The 19,042-nt window shown below is 46.6% G+C and overlaps 1 protein-coding gene across 1 annotated transcript in view; it reads left to right on the top strand.

Annotated features, from left to right (window-relative positions):
* Positions 1-19,042, top strand: part of LOC141129427 (extracellular calcium-sensing receptor-like) — a 144,565-nt gene that overhangs the window by 67,043 nt on the left and 58,480 nt on the right. The window contains 1 exon segment of the mRNA XM_073617459.1: positions 11,370-11,804. Within this exon segment, the coding sequence (XP_073473560.1) occupies positions 11,566-11,804 (239 nt within the window). The 5' untranslated portion in view covers positions 11,370-11,565.

Genomic DNA, 19,042 nt, shown 5'->3' with positions numbered 1-19,042 from the left:
ATGAAGGGAATCTCAGACCCTGGATCTGGCATAGATTTTAAGAGTCTCAGACCCTGTATCTGGTATAGATGAAAGGAATCTCATACCCTGGATCTGGTATAGATGAAGGGAGTCTCAGTCCCTCGATCTTATATAGATGAAAGAAATCTCATACCCTGGATCTGGTATAGATGACGGCAATCCCAGACCCTGGATCTGGTATAGATAAAGGGAATCTCAGACCCTGGATCTGGTATAGATGAAGGGAATCTCAGACCCTGGATCTGGTATAGATGAAGCGAATTTCAGACCCTGGATCTGGTATAGATGAAGGGAATCTCGGACCCTGGATCTAGTATAGATGAGGGGAATCTCAGACCCTGGATCTGGTATAGAGGAAGGGAGTCTCAGACCCTGGATCTGGTATAGATGAAGGGAATCTCAGACCCTGGATCTGGTATAGATGAAGGGAGTCTCAGATCCTGGATCTGGTATAGATGTTAGGAGTCTCAGACCATGGATCTTGTATAGATGAAGGGAATCTCAGACCCTGGGTCTGGTATAGATGAAGGGAATCTCAGACCCTGGATCTGGAATAGATGAAGGGAATCTCAGACTCTGGATCTGGTATAAATGAAGGGAATCTCAGACACTGGATCTGGTATAGATGAAGTGAATCTCAGACCCTGGGTCTGGTATAGATGAAGGGAATCTCAGACCCTGGGTCTGGTATAGATGAAGGGAATCTCAGACCCTGGATCTGGTATAGATGAAGGGAATCTCAGACCCTGGATCTGGTATAGATGAAGGGAATCTCAGACCCTGGATCTGGTATAAATGAAGGGAATCTCAGACCCTGGATCTGGTATAGATGAAGGGAATCTCAGACCCTGGGTCTGGTACAGATGAAGGGAACCTCAGACCCCGGGTCTGGTATAGATAAAGGGAATCTCAGACCCTGGATCTAGTATAGATGAAGGGAATCTTAGACCCTGGGTCTGGTATAGATGAAGGGAATCTCAGACCCTGGATCTGGTATAGATGAAGGGAATCTCAGACCCTGGATCTGGTATAGATGAAGGGAATCTCAGACCCTGGATCTGGTATAGATGAAGGGAATCTCAGACCCTGGATCTGGTATAGATGACGGGAATCTCAGACCCTGGATCTGGTAGAGAGGTAGGGAGTCTCAGACCCTGGATCTGGTATAGATGACGGGAATCCCAGACCCTGGCACATGTGGGGAGGTAAACGCAGTGCACATTTCTGCATGTAGATGCAGCTGTGCATATTACTTCATTGATTATTATTGTGCTGCATTTTGATGCATACAAAACTATATGCTGTGCGCATCTAAATTCAATGTTTTTTCTGTCCCTGTGAATGAGTCCTTAGGCGGTGATAGCGCCATTATATAGCTGTTTTCTAGTATGCAATGCACTGGTTGCTTTAGCGCCCTGTATAATAGGTTCTGACCGGTACGGTATGCAATAAAAAATACATATAAATATTTGTTCGCTGTTCGCTGTGTTCTATAGGTTAATGCTAATTCTAAAACCAATTCATGGCGGGTAAATAGGGCAAAATTATGGAAAAGAACCTTGGAATTTTTTACTGCATTCACACTTGGCGATTTGGAATCGCCAGCAGAATTGCTGTGAAATCTCAGCAAATCGCAGCAAAATGTGTGACGTGCGTTTGGGTGATATTATTCTAACGGCACCCCATACTCAGTGCGATTCTGCCGTGATTGTCACATTACAGAATCACATGGCAATATGCACGTTTATAAATCACGCTAAGCTTGTTGCCCAAAAAGGACCGCAAGCTTTCTTTTGGGCAACAAACGCACATAGGAAAAAACGGGCTGCCCTATTCGAGATTCTTATACACAAAATTGCGTGAAAATCACTCAACAAAAATTGCAAGCGTGCAACTCTTGTTAAATGCGAATGGGGCCTAAGGCTAAAAATGTATCTGCTTGCTGCTCCTTCTACCTGATGGGGTCCCAACGGCGGATGTTCGGCTAACCAGATGCTCTGAGATTTTTGAAGAGCCCTCGGAGACTTTGAATTTTCGATACATTTGTCTTCTTCCTTCTACATGGTGTCACCAGAAACCAGTGATACAAAGTATCCGTCCTCTCTCGAGTGCCCCTCTAATGGTTCCATTCAAATAATTTCTCCGCCAGGCTAATGGCGAATTTTTTTCATTACTGCCGTGGGCCTGCGGCTGAACGGTTGGCAGAAAGAGAGAGATTTACGGACCTGGAGCGATTCCACCTGCCGGCTTAATGGACGAGGGGAAAGCGGAGGCTGATCGGTCGCTGTTTACTTACTGCTCGGAGAGATAACTCGGCAATGCCAGCGGAAGACGCTAAAGTGATGTGGAGAGGGGGCAAGAGGGCGCACGCGGCGGACGCGTTGTTTGTACTCAATGCCTTCTGAATAATTTATTACCGCTGATGCTTGTTTGTTCCCTGAATTCGGGAGAAGAGAGCGGTGGGCAGATGCCACTTACCCGCCCGTGTAAATCAATTTCCTTGACGTCCTTTAGATTACGAGCCTCTTGCCCTCGCTGAACTCATTATCTGGCAATTCTGCGACTTTTTTTCCGCTGAAATTGGCTTTTAATGGAAGGAATAGGCTATGAAACACGATACCGAGTCCTCTGGAAGAAAAAAAAAATCGCCAGCGAGGCCGTGCGCCATTGTGAGAGTGGGAACAAGCTCCAATTTTCTGGCAGAAAAACGAGCTGTGGGCTTCCTAATGAAATCCTGTTATTAATGCTAAAAGTCGCTTTCTCGTATTTTTAATGGCTTATGATGTTTTTCTGCAGAGGCTAATGGTGGAAACCTATACGGTAATCAGGAGAGATTGTTTCAGACCCCCGCTAAAAGGCACCACTCAACAACCACAGAGAAAACTCAACAACCACAGAGAGAGACAGAACAACAAAAATCCCAAACTACACATAATACTCTAGTGAATGGATAGGCTGCATTCTCAGTGATGTCACTGGTCTTCAGTGAATGGATAGGCTGCATTCTCAGTGATGTGACCGGTCTCTAGTGAATGGATAGGCTACATCAGGGCTCAAAATTTCAAGTCCTGAACCACTAGCCAGGCCTTAAGAGTTTCTCGCCACCAATTGCCCCACCCAACCCCTCCCCCGCCCCTAAACACGCCCTTCGTAAATGATCTCATGAAATTACACTGTTAAATGTTTCATGTAGAATTAAGTTCCAAAAATAAATAATAACAACAACTTTAACAATATTAACATAAAGCATATCAGTACCCATCAGTGCTCATCAGTGCAGCCTCACTGTGCCCATCAAATGCATTTTTAAGGTGCCCATGAATGCAGCCTCACTGTGCCCATCAATACAGCTTTACAGTACCCATCAATGCAGCCTCACTGTGCCCATCAATGAAGCCTCACTGTGCCCATTAATGAAGCCTCACTGTGCCCATCAATGCAGCCTCACTGTGCCCATCAATGCAGCCTCACTGTGCCCAATGAATGAAGCCTCACTGTGCCCATGAATGAAGCTTCATTCTACCCATCAATGCAGCCTCACTGTGCCCCATCAATGCAGCCTAAATGTGCCCCATCGAATGCAGCTTAACTGTGCCCATCAATGCAGCATCACTGTGCCTATGAATGCAGCCTCGCTGTGCCCCATCATTGCAGCCTCACTGTGCCCTATCAATGCAGCCTCACTGTGCCCCATCATTGCAGCCTTATTGTGCCACATGAATGAAGCCTCACTGTGCCCCATCAAATAAAGCCTCACGGTGCCCATGAATGCAGCCTCACTGTGCCCCATGAATGCAGCCTCACTGTGCCCCATGAATGCAGCCTCACTGTGCCCCATCAAATGCAGCCTCACTGTGCCCATGAATGCAGCCTCACTGTGCCCCATGAATGCAGCCTCACTGTGCCCCATGAATGCAGCCTCACTGCGCCCCATCGAATGCAGCTTCACTGTGGCCATGAATGCAGCCTCACTGAGCCCCATCATTGCAGCCCCACTGTGCCCCATCATTGCAGTCCAACTGTGCCCTATCATTGCAGCCTCACTGTGCCCCATCATTGCAGCCTCGCTGTGCCCCATCATTGCAGCCTCGCTGTGCCCCATGAATGCAGCCTCGCTGTGCCCCATGAATGCAGCCACACTGTGCCCCATGAATGCAGCCACACTGTGCCCCATGAATGCAGCCTCACTGTGCCCCATGAATGCAGCCTCACTGTGCCCCATCATTGCAGTCTCACTGTGCCCCATGAATGCAGCCTTACTGTGCCCCATTAATGCAGCCTCACTGTGCCCCATCAAATGCAGCCTCACTGTGCCAGTGAATGCAGCCTCACTGTGCCCTATCATTGCAGCCTCACTGTGCCCCATGAATGCAGCCTCATTGTGCCCCATGAATGCAGCCTCACTGTGCCCGTGGATGCAGCCTCAGCCCATCAATGCAGCCTCACTGTGCCCCATCTAACACAGACCCAGCTCTGTGACACACAGTGGGAGATGCCTTCTGTGTGTGTGTGATACACAAGAGGAGGAGGAGGAGAGAGAAAGGGAGGGGAGCTCTGCAGCCTCAGCTCAGAGCGGCCCCAGGGTGCTGCCGCTCTGTGTCCTCTGGCTGACCGCTTCTGGCAGAAGTGGTGCAGGCCTATTTACAGGATATCGGAGAGGCCGGGGGGCAGTGAGTCCCCCCCTTCGGGCCGCTTTGATGTCCTGTAAAAAAGCCTGCACCGTTTCTGCCAGAAGCGATCAGCCAGAAAACTGTCAGCCTGGTCCGCCCCTGCTCCTCACTTGCCCAGCACTAAATTCCACTCACAAAATGTGAGCAGGCAAGTGGAATTTTTGAGCTCTGGGCTACATTCTCAGTGATGTCACCATACTCTAGTGAATGGATAGGCTGCATTCTCAGTGATGTCATCGGTCTCTAGTGAATGAATAGGCTGCATTCTCAGTGATGTCACTGGTCTCTAGTGAATGGATAGGCTGCATTCTCAGTGATGTCACCGGTCTCTAGTGAATGGATAGGCTGCATTCTCCGTGATGTCACTACTCTCTAGTGAATCGATAGGGTGTATTCTCAGTGATATCACTGGTCTCTAGTGAGTGGATAGGCTACATTCTCAGTGATGTCACCGGTCTCTAGTGAATGGATAGGCTGCATTCTCAGTGATGTCACCGGTCTCTAGCAAATGGATAGGCTGCATTCTCAGTGATGTCACCGGTCTCTAGTGAATGGATAGGCTGCATTCTCAGTGATGTCACCGGTCTCTAGCAAATGGATAGGCTGCATTCTCAGTGATGTCACCGGTCTCTAGCAAATCGATAGGCTGCATTCTCAGTGATGTTACTGGTCTCTAGCGAATGGACAGGCTGCATTCTCAGTGATGTCACCAGTCTCTAGCGAATGGATAGGCTGCATTCTCAGTGATGTCACCGGTCTCTAGTGAATGGATAGGCTGCATTCTTAGTGATGTCATCGGTCTCTAGTGAATGGATAGGCTGAATTTTCAGTGATGTCACCAGTCTCTAGTGAATGGATAGGCTGTATTCTCAGTGATATCACCAGTCTCTAGTGAATGGATAGGCTGCATTCTCAGTGATGTCACCGGTCTCTAGTGAATGGATTGGCTGCATTCTCAGTGATGTCACCGGTCTCTAGTGATTGGATAGGCTGCATTCTCAGTGATATCACCAGTCTCTAGTGAATGGATAGACTGCATTCTCAGTGATGTCACCGGTCTCTAGTGAATGGATAGGCTACATTCTCAGTGATGTCACCTGTCTCTAGTGAATGGATAGGCTGCATTCTCAGTGATGTCACTGGTCTCTAGTGAATGGTTAGCTTTCATTCTCAGGGATGTCACAAGTCTCATGTAAATGGAAAAAGTTGGTGTTGTCACCTTGAAATGTTAGCTCATCAGCAAAATAATTTTTCGTAAAAAAAAAAAAAAAAAGGAATAATACATGAATACATAAGAAGCTAGTTAATTAATAATTCATAAATGTTTATCTTTTCTGTTTGGATTCCATGTAGTTCAGTAACATAAAATGTTGAAATCACATTTCCCATACTTCCATCTGAAGCAATTCCTGTAAACAGAATTTGTTGCATTAAGTGTAACAAATGATTTATGAAGATGTGCCCACTAAAACCTTCTGGAAGGCCATCCTTGTAGAAAGTATGAAAGTAAAACTAAATATATAGTAAATAAAGCCCTGTGAAGTCTAACACCTTCTCATCTCTTCATAGTCTTCATGTATCCCACATGTCATGATTATTGACTTAAATTTGAAAATGCTTGAAAATACTTAATAGAAACAAAAGTAGATGTAAATAGAATCACTAAAACCTCCTATACGTAAGCTTTAGCATTTTAATATCATTTTCAAAGTTGTCTACAATCTCATCAAATCTTCTGGAAGAATGGTCAAACATTCCCATAGACACACTCCTAAACCTTGTGGACGGCCTTCCCAGAAGAGTTGAAGCTGTTATAGCTGCAAAGGGTGGGCCAACTCAATATTGAACCCTACGGACTAAGACTGGGATGCCATTAAAGTTCATGTGCGTGTAAAGGCAGGCGTCCCAATACTTTTCACAATATAGTGTATGTCTACTAGTAAAAAAATGTAAAAAAAAAACAAAAAAACATTATTAAAATTTTTCATTAGTACCAGGGAAGGCAAAAAAGATTACATTTCAGGTTGGCATTTTCCTATAAACCTTAAACATAGCCCAACACCTTCTAATCTATACTTCTACCCTGCTTAACCTATTGGGAATTTCTTTCATCGTCTCCCTATACCGAGCAATGCCACCAGTGCCAGAAATCACTATATACCTGTGAATGGCACGGATCTCTCGTACTGAATTACATGTGCAGTCATTACCGAGCTGTGCTGTGCCCTCAGGCAAAGGACTGTAACTGTACAGTGGTCAAGGTAATTCAAGGTAATCCGTCATTTACAGTTTAGGAAATGGTATACCGAGTTATGTAAGGAAGTGGGATGAAGGGGTTGTGTAAGACACTATGCTATTAGAATTATGAGTTTTTCAAAGCCAAACTCCAGGCAGATAGAAGAGACACAGAATAATGCAGCTCTGTAATTATCATTACATGTATTTTTAAATACAAGCAGTGTAAGATCAATTTGATTTAATTTCAGCCTTTTGAAGTCCCTGTACAGAAGAGCTCAAAGAGGGGGAGGAAGCAGCAGCACAAAAGGCCAATCAGTTCAGGTGTTGCAAAGAAGCATGCCGATAGGAGAGTGAGAGAGAGATTGGCTCACCACTGTGCTACTTCTCCTTTACTGTCCAGTCACAGGTTGAGGGCGGAACGTGTCTTAGAATAATTATACATGCCCAGTGCCAGGAAAAGCGGGAAAAGGTCAGCTATAGCCCAGGGTAAACATGCCAAACTGCAACCCCCCCCCCCCCCCTAAAAAAAAAACTGTATGAACATTATGTGTCAGCAAAAATCCTCTCCCACTCCAAAAAAAAATAAAAAAAATTGAGCACTGATCTGCATGCTTACATAAATTCATCCTCCTCCCAATACAAATCTGCCCCCTGTTGAAATTCCCTTCTCAGCACAAATCTTTACCCCCGCCCAACCCCCCCAGCTCAAATCTTCTCATTCCCCATATGCCCCCAGCACAAATCCCCCCATCCAAAAAAAATTCTGCCCGTCCTAGTACAAATCTCCCAATTTCCCCTTCTAGCACAAATACCCCCAATCATCCCTGCTAGTACAAATCCCCCCCCCCCAAAAAAAATTACTCCCTCTTAGAACAAATCCTTTACCCCTCAAATTCCCCCTGTGAGCGCAAATCCTCTCCCCCACTCCAAACCCCCCCCCCCAGCACAAATTCTCCCCAATCCCCCATCCTAGCACAATTCCCCCCCTAAATTTCCCCTCCCAGCACAAATACCCCCAATCATCCCTGCTAGCACAAATTCACCCCCCTCCAAAAAAATCCCCCATCTTAGTACAAATCCTCTACCCCTCAAATGTCCCCTGTGTACACAAATCCTCTCCTCCAAATCCCCCCTCCCAGCACAAGTTCTTCCCAATCCCCCATCTTAGCACAATTCCCCCCCCCCCCCTGCCTAAATGTCCCCTCCTAGCACAAATATCCCCACTTATCCCTGCTAGCACAAATCCCCCCCCCCCCCCAAAAAAAAAATTACCTTCCTAACACAAATCCCCTAGCTCTCACCATATTATCTTTCCTAGCACAAACCCCCTAAAATTCGCCCTCCTAGCACAAGTCTTCTCCCCCCATCCCAACGAAAATCCCGTCAAATCACCACTCCTAGCACACCCCCTCTAATTTCGCCTCCTAGAATAATTCTTATCCCTTGCCATCCCCAAATTCCCCCTCCCAACACAAATCCCCTCCCCCCAACCTCCTTGTGGTGCCACCTCCCATCTCACATGATAGCACAGTACCCTCCCCGCTGCCCACCCCTTGTCCCAGCCCTGTGACAACAGAAGAGGGGGTTTGAATGATGCTGACCGTCATTCAACCTGAAGGATTGAGGACATCTTGTGGTGCACAAAAAGTACTGCAGGAGACAGCTTGTAATGGGCATTTTTTTATTTTTATAATGAATTCTGTTTCATGGACTACTTCATACCTATGCTTATGTTGTCATGTATTTTGAAGCACGTTGTTTGATACTTCGATGCACGTTGTGGTCCCTGTGCCCATTCATTTCCTATGGGTCCTCAATGTGTAAAGAGAAGGAATATATAAATAAATATATAAGTGATCCTGCACAAAACCTAATATTAATGCAATATTAAGCATTGTGGTGTGTTGAGGATCAGGTGAATGCCCAACACGCATTAACGCGCATTACAACACAGGTGCATTGTGGGAAGGAGCAGTAATGTACAACCATTGTGCAGCACAGCAGGAAGCAGAGGCTGCTTTGTAATGAGTAATGATGTATCTGTTCTCATTTAAATACACTATATTGTCAAAAGTATTGGGATACCTGCCTTTACACACATGATCTTTAATGGCATCCCAGTCTTAGTCCGTAGGGTTCAATATTGCGTTGGCCCACCCTTTGAAGCTATAACAGCTTTTCTTTTCCCAACTCTTCTGGGAAGGCCGTCCACAAGGTTTAGGAGTGTGTCTATGGGAATGTTTGACCATTCTTCCAGAAGAGCATTTGTGAGGTCAGGCACTGATGTTGGACGAGAAGGCCTGGCTCACAAAGATGTTCTGTCTGGTTGAGGTCAGGACTTTGTGCAGGCCAGTCAAGTTCTTCCACCCCAAACTCGCTCATCCATGTCTTTATGGACCTTGCTTTGTGCACTGGTGCGCAGTCACGTTGGAACAGGAAGGGGCCATCCCCAAACTGTTCCCACAAAGTTGGGAGCATGAAATTGTTCAAAATGTTTTGGCATGTTGACGCCTTAAGCTTTCCCTTCACTGGAACAAAGGGGCCAAACCCAACCCCTAAAAAAAGGCCCCACACCATAATCCCCCCTCCACCAAATGATTTGGACCAGTGCACCAAGCAAAGTCCATAAAAACATTGATGAGTGAGTTTGGAGTGGAGGAACTTGACTGGCCTGCACAGAGTCCTGACCTCAACCTGATAGAACACCTTTTGGGATGAATTTGAGTGGACACTGCGAGCCAGGCCTTCTCTTCCAACATCAGTGCCTTAGATGAGCCTGATGCACTTCTGGAAGAATGGCCAAACATTCCCATAGACACACTCCTTAACCTTGTGGACAGCCTTCCCAGAAGAGTTGAAGCTGTTATAGCTGCAAAGGGTTGACCAACTCAATATTGAACCCTACGGGCTAAGACTGGGATGCCATTAAAAGTCATGTGCGTGTAAAGGCGGGTGTCCCAATACTTTTGACACTATAGTGTATATCATTACAAATTCTACACAAGGAAAAGAAACAGGGCAATATACACACCTTTTTAAAACTCTCTGAATGTTAATCAAAGCTCCTGTCACTAAATAAATTGGTTACGTTACAGTCTTGCTTACATGTTGTGTTTGCTTTACTTCAGAAATGATGCCCCATGTCAGTTTTACGGTGTTTCAAAGCATCTCTGAAGCCTCCACAGAAGTCTATTACAAAGCTTGCTTACAGCTCCTGAAGCTTTTGAGAGGCTTTTATTAAGCTTTAGCTTTGCTTTGTTTTAGAGGTATTGCAGGTATGAGGTATCCCAGGATGCACTGGGAGACCAACAAGCAAACCAGAAAGACGTCATCAGGAGTCACTTTTGGTCCATGTGCATATAATACGGGAGTGTCCGGTGCAGACGTCACATCTGGTGTGCAGCATAGAGCCTCAAGAAGGTGAGTGGGGTCCAGACTTGAGCACAGCAACTAGCAGATGGCACACGTGGTGTGCAGCATGGTAACACTATAGTGGAAGGTGAGCAGGGACTGGAGAAAGAGGACTGAGCAGAAAAAGATCAGCAGAGCTGGCAGACCAGGGCAGGAGAAAATAGCAATGACATATGTGGTGCACAAGATGGGAGCAATATAGTGGGAGGTGAGTGGGGGCTCGGGACTAGAAAGAGTGGAGGATCAGCAGAGCTGAGGGTTACTACTGAGTGGAGGATCAGCAGAGCTGAGGGTTACTACTGAGTGGAGGATCAGCAGAGCTGAGGGTTACTACTGAGTGGAGGATCAGCAGAGCTGTGGGTACTACTGAGTGGGGAATAAGCAGAGCTGGGGGTTACTACTGAGCAGGGGATCAGCAGAGCTTGGGGTTACTACTGAGTGGGGCATCAACAGATGTAACATGTAATACCGTTTGTTTTAGTGCTATTATTCTTGTAACTCAGCCACCTATGAATATGTGGTATTGTCTGTATATACCTATTTGTTCTAAATAAACATTTGAAAAGGATTCATGCATCAGGCCACGCACCTTTCTTATCTCTTTTGCGTAGAGCTGGGGGTACTACTGAGCAGGGGATCTGCTGAACGAAGGTACCAATGCTGAACAGGAGTACTAAGGAGGTGGGGATCTGCTGAGTGGGGGTACTACTAAACCGGGTTTCTATTGGGCCCCTTTAAAACAAATAGACAAACAACACACACACAGGCCATCTGCCAAGCTTCATTAAAGCTTTAAAAAAAAGTATCACTGTAACTAAAGCATCACCAAAGCATCAACGAATCTTAAAAAACACATCAAAAAAGCATGCTGAAGCAGTAGGTGCTTTAATATGTGTTGAAGTCAAAGTGTGACCCCTTACATATATTAATGACATTATGTACATGTAGTGGATCTCGTTTAAGCTAAAAACACATTGAAAAGATTCTTTTTTTATATACAGTCCTCAACCTTCTCATCTTTTTCTCTAGGGTGATGGCCTTCACATGACGAAGAGTCCTGTCTTTCAGAAAAACGGTAATGGAAAAAACCAGACTGGAGACTTTACTGACACGCCGGCAGCCTTCCTTGGACGGTAGAAATGAGGCCACGGGCCTCGGTACTCCATAGTCAGGACGGCGATTATCAGCTTTCTGAGGTTCTTGCTGACATTGTACTTCATGTCCCATGTGGTCCACCTCCTTCCTCCGACCCCAGGCACCAGACAGGAGAAGGATGGGCCAATACATCCATTATCTTCTACTGCTGCTACTGAGCTTTGCTCTGGACTCATCCTCCTATGGGCCAAACACCAGAGCCCAGAAGAAAGGAGACATTATTCTTGGTGGACTCTTCCCCATCCACTTCGGAGTCAACTCAAAGGACGAGATATTACAATCAAGGCCGGAATCCCTCGAGTGCACCAGGTAGGAAATGGATTTGGTGGAGTAATACAGGCATGAACCCTTTCACTTGAAACTCCATCTTAACATCCCAGAAAATATGAAATGTCGTATGAAAGTCTACCTAATTGTATGCAAATGGAATGGATACTTTTGGTAGGGCTTTTATGACCTAGTTTTGGTAGATACTACAGATTGTGTACTGTAATACAGCTATACTCAACTTTTAATTAACATGGAAGAACCCATAAAATAAAGTGCAGGTTCAGGAACTCTTTCTAATAACTACCACATCTACAGGTCACAGTACATTAGCTTGGTGGTCAGTTGGAATAATGATCAATATATTGGTGATCAGTGGGAGGAATGCTCCATACACTGGTGATCAGTTGGAAGAATGTTCCTTACATTGATGGTCAGTGAGAAGAATGCTCCTTACATTGGTGGTCAGTGGGAAGAATGTTCCTTACAGTGATGGTCAGTGGGAAGAATTCTCCTTACATTGGTGGTCAGTGGGAAGAATGTTCCTTACAGTGATGGTCAGTGGGAAGAATTCTCCTTACATTGGTGATCAGTGGGAAGAATGCTCCCTACATTGGTGGTTAGTGGGAAGAATGCTCCTTACATTGGTGATCAGTGAGAAGAATGCTCCTTACATTGGTGATAAGTGGGAGGAATGCTCCCTTAATTAGTGGTCAGTGGGAAGAATGCCCCTTACATTGGTGGTCATTGGAAAACACGCTCCTTTTCTTGGTGGTCAGTGAGAAGAATGTTCCTTACATTGGTGGTGAGTGGGAAGAATGCCCGTTATATTGGTGTTCATTGGAAAGCATGCTCCTTACATTGGTGATAAGTGGGAGGGATGCTCCTTGCATCTGTGGTCAGTGGGAACAATGCTTCTTACATTGGTGGTTAGTGAGTAGAATGCTCCTTACATTGATGTTCAGTGGGGAGAATGCTCCTTACATTGGTGGTCAGTGAGTAGAATGTTCCTTACATTGGTGGTCAGTGGGAAAAATGCTCCTTAGTTTATTTGTCAGTGGGAAGAATGCTGCCCTTAGAGTTAGCTATAAAGATCATTGGTGTCAGTAGTTACTTATCCGAGAGTCAGAAATGACTCATCAAGGAACCCCTAGCAAACACTGGAGGGACCTTAGCATTCTATGGATCCTAGTTTTAAAAAAACCTGCTGCAGGATGTGTGATCAGTTACAAATGTCTCTAAATCCCAGGAACATGTAGCACTTATCCCCCCAGAAGTCACTGGACATGATGGGTTCTATGTTCTTCCACAACTCTTCAAGCTGCTCAGTCCCCACTGACACACCTGGTTGTAAGTTGGAGGCTGCTCACACCTGTGCAACTTAAGCGTTAGTAGGTTACCACTAAAATAGTACGCAGAAAATATGCCACAAGCAAATGGATGGTAGACTAAAAGGATGTAATATGGCAATGTAGTTAAACAATACATAAATCAACAAACATGCAACTGAACGGGTTTAAAGATGCAGTACTGGTGTATGTGAAGGCTGACCCATAAGATGGCGATCAGCTGAACTGTAAAAGTATAGGCATTACCTCACCCTAAAAACAAAAAATAGGATTTTTTAAAACAGCTTACCTGTAAAATCCTTTTCTTTCGAAGGACATCACGGGACACAGAGCCACAGTAATTACTGATGGGTTATATAGGTATCACTGGTGATTGGACACTGGCACACCCTATCAGGAAGTTCAACCCCCTATATAATCCCTCCCCCTTGCAGGGATACCTCAGTTTTGTAGCCAAGCAATATAGTGTATTAGAAGAGGGGTGGGACCTCTGTGTCCCGTGATGTCCTTCAAAAGAAAAGGATTTTACAGGTAAGCTGTTTTAAAAAATCCTATTTTCTTTCTCGAACATCACGGGACACAGAGCCACAGTAATTACTGATGGGATGTCCCAGAGCAATGCTACCTGAGGGGGGGGAACCACGACCAAGTAGGGTGCAATCAGACCTGAGGACCCTGTACTGCTGCCTGCAGCACACTACGCCCAAAGGCGATATCCTCATGCCTTCTCACATCCACCTGATAGAATCTGGTGAATGTATGAACTGAAGACCAGGTTGCGGCCTTGCAGATTTGAGCCATAGAGGCCCGGTGATGCACTGCCCAAGAAGCACCAATAGCCCTTGTGGAATGTGCCCTGATCTGAAACGGAGGAATCTTCTGTTTCAAACCGTAAGCTTGAATGATCAACTGTCGAATCCATTTAGAAATGGTAGCTTTTGACGCTGCCTGTCCTCTATTGGGACCCTCTGGCAGCACAAACAAAACATGCGTCTTGCGGATCTGAGTAGTTGCCCCTAGATAGGCCTTAACTGCTCTTACTACATCCAACGAATGTAGAGATCTCTCTTCCGGAGAACAGGGATCTGGAAAAAAGGAAGGTAGAACAATGTCTTGGTTTAAATGAAAATCAGAAACCACCTTCGGTAAAAAACTAGGATGAGGGCGTAGTACCACTCTATCCTTGTGTATAATCAAATAAGGCTCCTTACAGGAAAGAGCTGCTAATTCTGATACTCTTCTAGCAGAAGAGATGGCCACCAGAAAAATTAATTTCCTTGTCAACAAGACCAAAGGAATCTGACTTATTGGTTCAAAAGGCCGTTTCTGTAACACAGCCAGGACCAAATTCAAGTCCCAGGGGTTTAGGGGCGCTTTAACCGGAGGATTAAGACGCATCACCCCCTGCATAAAGTTTCGGACCAAAGAATGCGAAGCAAGTGGCCGCTGAAATAATACTGATAAAGCAGAGACCTGGCCCTTGATGGTACTCAAGGCCAGCTTCATCTCTAATCCCATCTGTAGAAAATCAAGGATTCTACCTATGACATATTTCCTGGGATGCCAACCTCTGGATTCACACCAGGTTATATAAGCTTTCCAGACTCTATGATAAATCATCCTGGAAGCTGGCTTCCTTGCATTAATCAAGGTAGATATGACAGGACCTGAGAGCCCACGACTCTTCAGAACGTGGGTCTCAATAGCCAAACCGTCAAATTTATCGTTTGTAAGGCAGGATGGAACACTGGACCTTGAGATAACAGGTCTGGGCGTACCGGTAGGGTCCACGGGGAACCCACCGTCATCCTTACTATTTCTGCATACCAAGTCCTTCTGGGCCAAGCGGGGGCCACCAGAAGTACCGACTTCCTTTCCTGCCTGATCCTGCGAAGGAGTCGTGGTAGTAGCAGAATAGGCGGGAATGCGTAAATCAGTGAGAACCGATGCCACGGAATCACCAACGCATCCGTCCCGCATGCAAGAGGATCTTTTGTCCTTGCCACAAATCTGTCTATCTTTTTGTTGAATCGGGATGCAAAGAGATCTACATCTGGAACCCCCCATCTTTGGCATATGGCCCAAAAGACGTCGGGATGCAGAGACCATTCCCCTGGAAGTAACTGCTGGCGACTTAGATAGTCCGCCTGCCAATTCTCTATTCCCGGGATGAAAACTGCCGATATGCATGGCACATGCATCTCTGCCCAGACTAAGATCTGGTTCACCTCTTTTTGAGCAGCTCGGCTCCGGGTGCCTCCCTGATGATTGACATAAGCCACTGCTGTGGCATTGTCGGACTGGATCCTGACCGGACAACCCTGTAGCCTGATAGTCCAGGCTTTTAGAGCTAGATGTATCGCCCGGATCTCCAGAATGTTGATGGGTAAGGTCCTCTCTGTCTTGGACCATACCCCTTGGACCGCAGCCTGTTCCAGAACTGCTCCCCAACCTGACAGACTGGCATCTGTTGTTACCACCGTCCAGGTAACCGGTAGAAAGGATTTCCCCTTCTGCAGGTTTTCGGGTATGAGCCACCAATTGAGGCTCTGACGCACCGCATGCGACAGGTGCATCGGAAAGTCTAATGCCTGAACCTTCTTGTTCCAGGTCGACAGAATACTGTGTTGCAGCATTCTTGAGTGAAACTGAGCATAGGGAACTGCTTCGAATGAAGACACCATCTTCCCTAGTAGCCTCATACAAAGGCGGACTGAGGGACCCTTCTTGGTCCTTACTGTCAGAATCAGCTCTCTCAAAGCAGTGATCTTTGCCTGGGGTAGAAATATTTTCTCCTGGCTTGTATGTATAATCAGACCTAAATATTCCAGTCTTCTTACTGGTTTTAGGAAAGACTTTTCTAAGTTGAGGATCCAACCCAGGTGTTCTAGATACCTGACCGTGGTCCTCAAGTTTCCATTCAAAGAGGCTACCGACCGGTCTATCAAGAGCAGGTCGTCTAGGTATGCTATGACAGCTATACCCTGAGCCCTTAATCTGGCCAGAGGAGGAGCCAAGATCTTTGTGAACATTCGAGGTGCAGTGGCTATCCCAAAGGGCAGAGCCATAAACTGGAAATGGCGCCCTCCTACCTCGAAGCGCAGAAACTTCTGATGAGCAGGAAAAATGGGCACATGCAGATATGCATCTCTGATGTCTATTGATGCCAGAAATTCTCCTCCCTGCAGGGTGGGAACTACTGTTCGAATTGATTCCATGCGGAAGGATTGAATCCTTAGGAATCGGTTCAGATCCCTTAAGTCCAAAATGGGCCTGACATCCCCATTTGGCTTTTGGACCGTAAAAAGGTTGGAATAGAAGCCCAATCCCTGGTCCTTTGCGGGAACTATCATAATGACCTCCTGCGACAAAAGTCGCTCTAACGCTAGAAGGAGCGACTGCTTCTTCTCTGGGTCTCTGGGAACATTTGATCTGAGGAACCGAGGAGAAGGGAATTCCTGAAACTCCAGCTTGTACCCTAAGGTTACCGTGGAGACTACCCATCTGTCCTGGAAGTCCTCCTGCCAGAGCTCTGAGAATTGTCGCAGTCTTCCCCCCACTCGAGTGAGCGGGGGCGCCCCCTCATGCAGAGGTCTTAGTGTTTTGCCTAGTAGGCTTCTTTCCCCAGGACTTCTTTTGTCCCTGGGGTTGACTCTTGTCTCTGGACCCCGATGGAGGCGGCCGTTGAGACTGCCTGGAGGCTGAAGCCCCCGGCGCTGGGGAAAGAGTCCGTTTGAAAGAGGGACGCTTACTCTTCTTCTTGACAGGTAAGAGAGTGCTTTTCCCACAAGAGATTCTCTTGATATAGTTATCCAAGTCCTCTCCAAACAACCTTGCACCACGAAATGGAAACCCAGCCAGTAGCTTCTTACATGGTGCTTCGGCTGACCAATTTTTCAACCATAGGATTCTACGTATATGCACCAACCCCAGTGAAAGACGGGAGGTTTGCACGACAGAATCTCTAATGGCGTCAACCACAAAGCATAAGGCCGCTGGAAGGTTAGCAAACCCCTGGGCCTGCTGTTCAGGTAATACTTTGATGACCTGCTTAACATGGTCTCTTAAGTATTGACAGACTCCAATCGCTGCTATTGCAGGTTGGGCCACTGATCCTGCTAAGGAGAAAACATCCTTCAATAGGGATTCCATCCTTTTATCTACAGGATCCCTGAGCATCTGAGCATTGTCTACAGGACAAGTCAGGCTATTATTTATTGAGGAAATGGCGGCATCAATAGCCGTAATTCCCCACATTTTAATAAACTTTTCTTCCATCGGATAAAGTGTTGAAAACTTTCTCGGCGGAAAAAAACGTTTGTCTGGGTGATCCCACTCAGAATAAATAAGCTTTTCAAGTAAAGTATGAACAGGAAAAGCATGTGCTGCTTGGAAAGGTTTCAGTGACCCCAAAGCAGAAGAGGATTCTTTAGCAGTTTCAGGTATGGGCAACTTAAATGTGGAGCGGACCAATCCAGTGAGGATCTGCACTAAGACTTTCTCCTCTTGGGAAGTCGCAGAGGGTCCCTCTCCACCTGAATCCTCCGAAGAGGAATCATCCATCCCATCCCGATCCTCTGAAAGGGATTCATCTCCTTTATCCCAGAGCTCCTCTGTCTGAGGGTCTTGGGGAACAGAGGAAAGCCTAGTGCGTTTTCTTCCACTGAGTGAAGACGTAATCACGGCCATTAATCTTTCCTCTAGACCATTAATGGTTGAGGAAAAAACCTCTTGTGTAATATATACAGGGGCTGAAGTGCCAGAAGCAGGTGTAGCCCCTGACCCCGATGGCTCTCCCTGGCTAGCCGTCCCTGGCCCATCTTTAGGGGGGAAGGATGCTGCCGACAGGGGGCCCTCAGAACCTGAACGAGATCCCCTAGTGTCTCTGGTTCCTGGGGTGCTTGAACTTCTTCTACCCATAGTGCAAAGCAACAAGGTGTGAGGTATACAAATGAACACTGTCCGCTGAGCGATGTAGTCTGGCTAAAAGCCTTGCTACCCAATGCTCAGTCTGGTGTTACTTCAGTAAATGCTGCCTAGGAGAATGCCTGTGTCCCACCTTACATGCGACCGTCAGCTCTGTGTCTCTCAGAAGGCTGAGTGCACCTGTACAGAGTGCCTTTAATAGCCTGCAGCTGGCCTGAGTGGGAGTCTAAACACTCTGTGCTGACATCCCGCCCCCTCCTCTACCGCCCCCCCCCCCTCGAGTTTTGAAAAAAACGAGCGCTTCCCGCACTGCCGACTCTCCTGTCATGCTCTGGAGAAAAGGCTGGGGATGGGGGGGGGGGGAGGAGGGAGACTGGTAACAAGATTTGCCTGAACGGCTATCTTCAGAGATGGTGGCCATTAGGCCACAGAGCCCGGGTGGTAGAACCACTTTCTAGACCCCTGTGGCCCCTCTCTAGCCTGGGGGGGAACATTCAAACATGAGAAATCCCCCCATCCACCTTACCTGCTTGCAGCCTGCTTGATACGCTGGGACATACACAGCGATTACAACACCTGAGACAGACATTCAGCATGTGTAGGTTTGTGCTCTTGGCAGCCCCCGGTGGTCACAATAGGCATAGCATGCATTTACCTTAAAGGAGAAAAGCCACTAGAACTCAAAAATTCTGTGGAATCTCCTCTTACCTTATCCAGCCGCAGGGTGCTGTTTACACAGACCCAATCTTCACCTCTCACGGTGGGCTCCGTTTGAAAAAACCGTCAGAGACTGGGGCCCCCATCAGTAGGGGGATCCAACAGTTCTGGGACCGTAAAGCACCTCGCCAAAAATTAGGAAGTTTAAAGCCATTTTCTGATCTGCGGGGTCCAGCTCTCTAAAAAGAGAAGCATTACGGGTAAAACCTCGTTTCTTCGGACACGAGGCCCGGGTACCATTCAATTCGGCCATGAAAACACACTTTGAATGGATCCGGTTCGCCTGGC

The sequence above is a fragment of the Aquarana catesbeiana genome, linkage group LG02, assembly GCF_042186555.1.
Source record: "Aquarana catesbeiana isolate 2022-GZ linkage group LG02, ASM4218655v1, whole genome shotgun sequence".
NCBI lineage: Eukaryota > Metazoa > Chordata > Amphibia > Anura > Ranidae > Aquarana > Aquarana catesbeiana.
Note: the sequence above shows the minus strand (reverse complement) of the source record. Positions and strands in the feature narration are given on the sequence as shown.